This window comes from Puntigrus tetrazona, chromosome 2, assembly GCF_018831695.1.
Source record: "Puntigrus tetrazona isolate hp1 chromosome 2, ASM1883169v1, whole genome shotgun sequence".
In the NCBI taxonomy this organism is placed as follows: Eukaryota; Metazoa; Chordata; class Actinopteri; order Cypriniformes; family Cyprinidae; genus Puntigrus; species Puntigrus tetrazona.
This window is the reverse complement of record NC_056700.1, coordinates 24,620,802-24,621,677: the sequence shown is the minus strand read 5'-3', so window position 1 is coordinate 24,621,677 and position 876 is coordinate 24,620,802. Positions and strand designations below refer to the sequence as shown.

Sequence of the window (876 nt, the reverse complement as noted above, 5' to 3'; positions counted from 1 at the left end):
TTATAAAATTTATTAAATGTTTCTGTTTATATGTTTATATTTAAAATGATATATAGAAAATTTCAAATTGCATGATTCCTCTTACTCTGAAGTTATTTCATAAACAAGCATTCAAGAACGGATATTAAAATTATATTTACCTGACTATAAAATTCTACGTATATTTAAACTTTGTATATTAAATCATCTTTTGATCTTGCTGATGTTAATTTTTTATAGTTTCTATTTATTCGTACAGCACTCGGGTCTGCTGTGGTGTTTATCGGTGCTTAAACACATGAATGAAGAATTGAGAAACCCTATCAGAATGGAAACGCACATAAATACTGAATAAACTCTTTGCTGGGACACTTGTCAGACTGACCGGTGGCGGTGAAGATGACGTGGTGGACGCTGCCGTCGAGGGCCTGCACTCTCTGGACGGCGATCTGTGTGTAGTTGACGTCTTTGGTGATGAGACGCGGGCCGTTTCCGATGGGCAGCACCGGGTCCTCCAGCAGCGGGTGGTCCTTCACAAACTGCAGGGTTTTATCGGGCAGCTGCAGGGACGAGTTGATGCTCTGCATGCGGTTCAGGTTGTTGATGCACTGAAATAGACATCAGAATATACATCACGATGGAGCAACCGATCTGTGATGTTCTCTTCTGTTATGCCAATTTTTATTTTATGCAAATTTTAATGTAAATTAATTTGGAGTTACAATTGTGAACATTACTGCCATTACTATATGTCATATATAAAGAAGGAATTTTAAATAAATTAGTGTTAAAATAATTATTTTTTATTATATTTTTATGCATTTACAAAAGTAGTCTGCATTTTAAAGTAGGCTTTAAAAAACACTAAAATGTTATAATTAATTTTATATATATATA

General features: G+C 34.5%; 1 protein-coding gene across 1 annotated transcript in view; it reads right to left on the bottom strand.

Moving 5' to 3' along the window:
* The window catches only part of LOC122327477 (semaphorin-4D-like), a 6,296-nt gene that overhangs the window by 4,605 nt on the left and 815 nt on the right, over positions 1 to 876 (bottom strand). Inside the window, exon 3 of the mRNA XM_043222873.1 lies at positions 365 to 587. Within this exon, the coding sequence (XP_043078808.1) occupies positions 365 to 587 (223 nt within the window). The remainder of the gene's footprint in view (positions 1 to 364; positions 588 to 876) is intronic.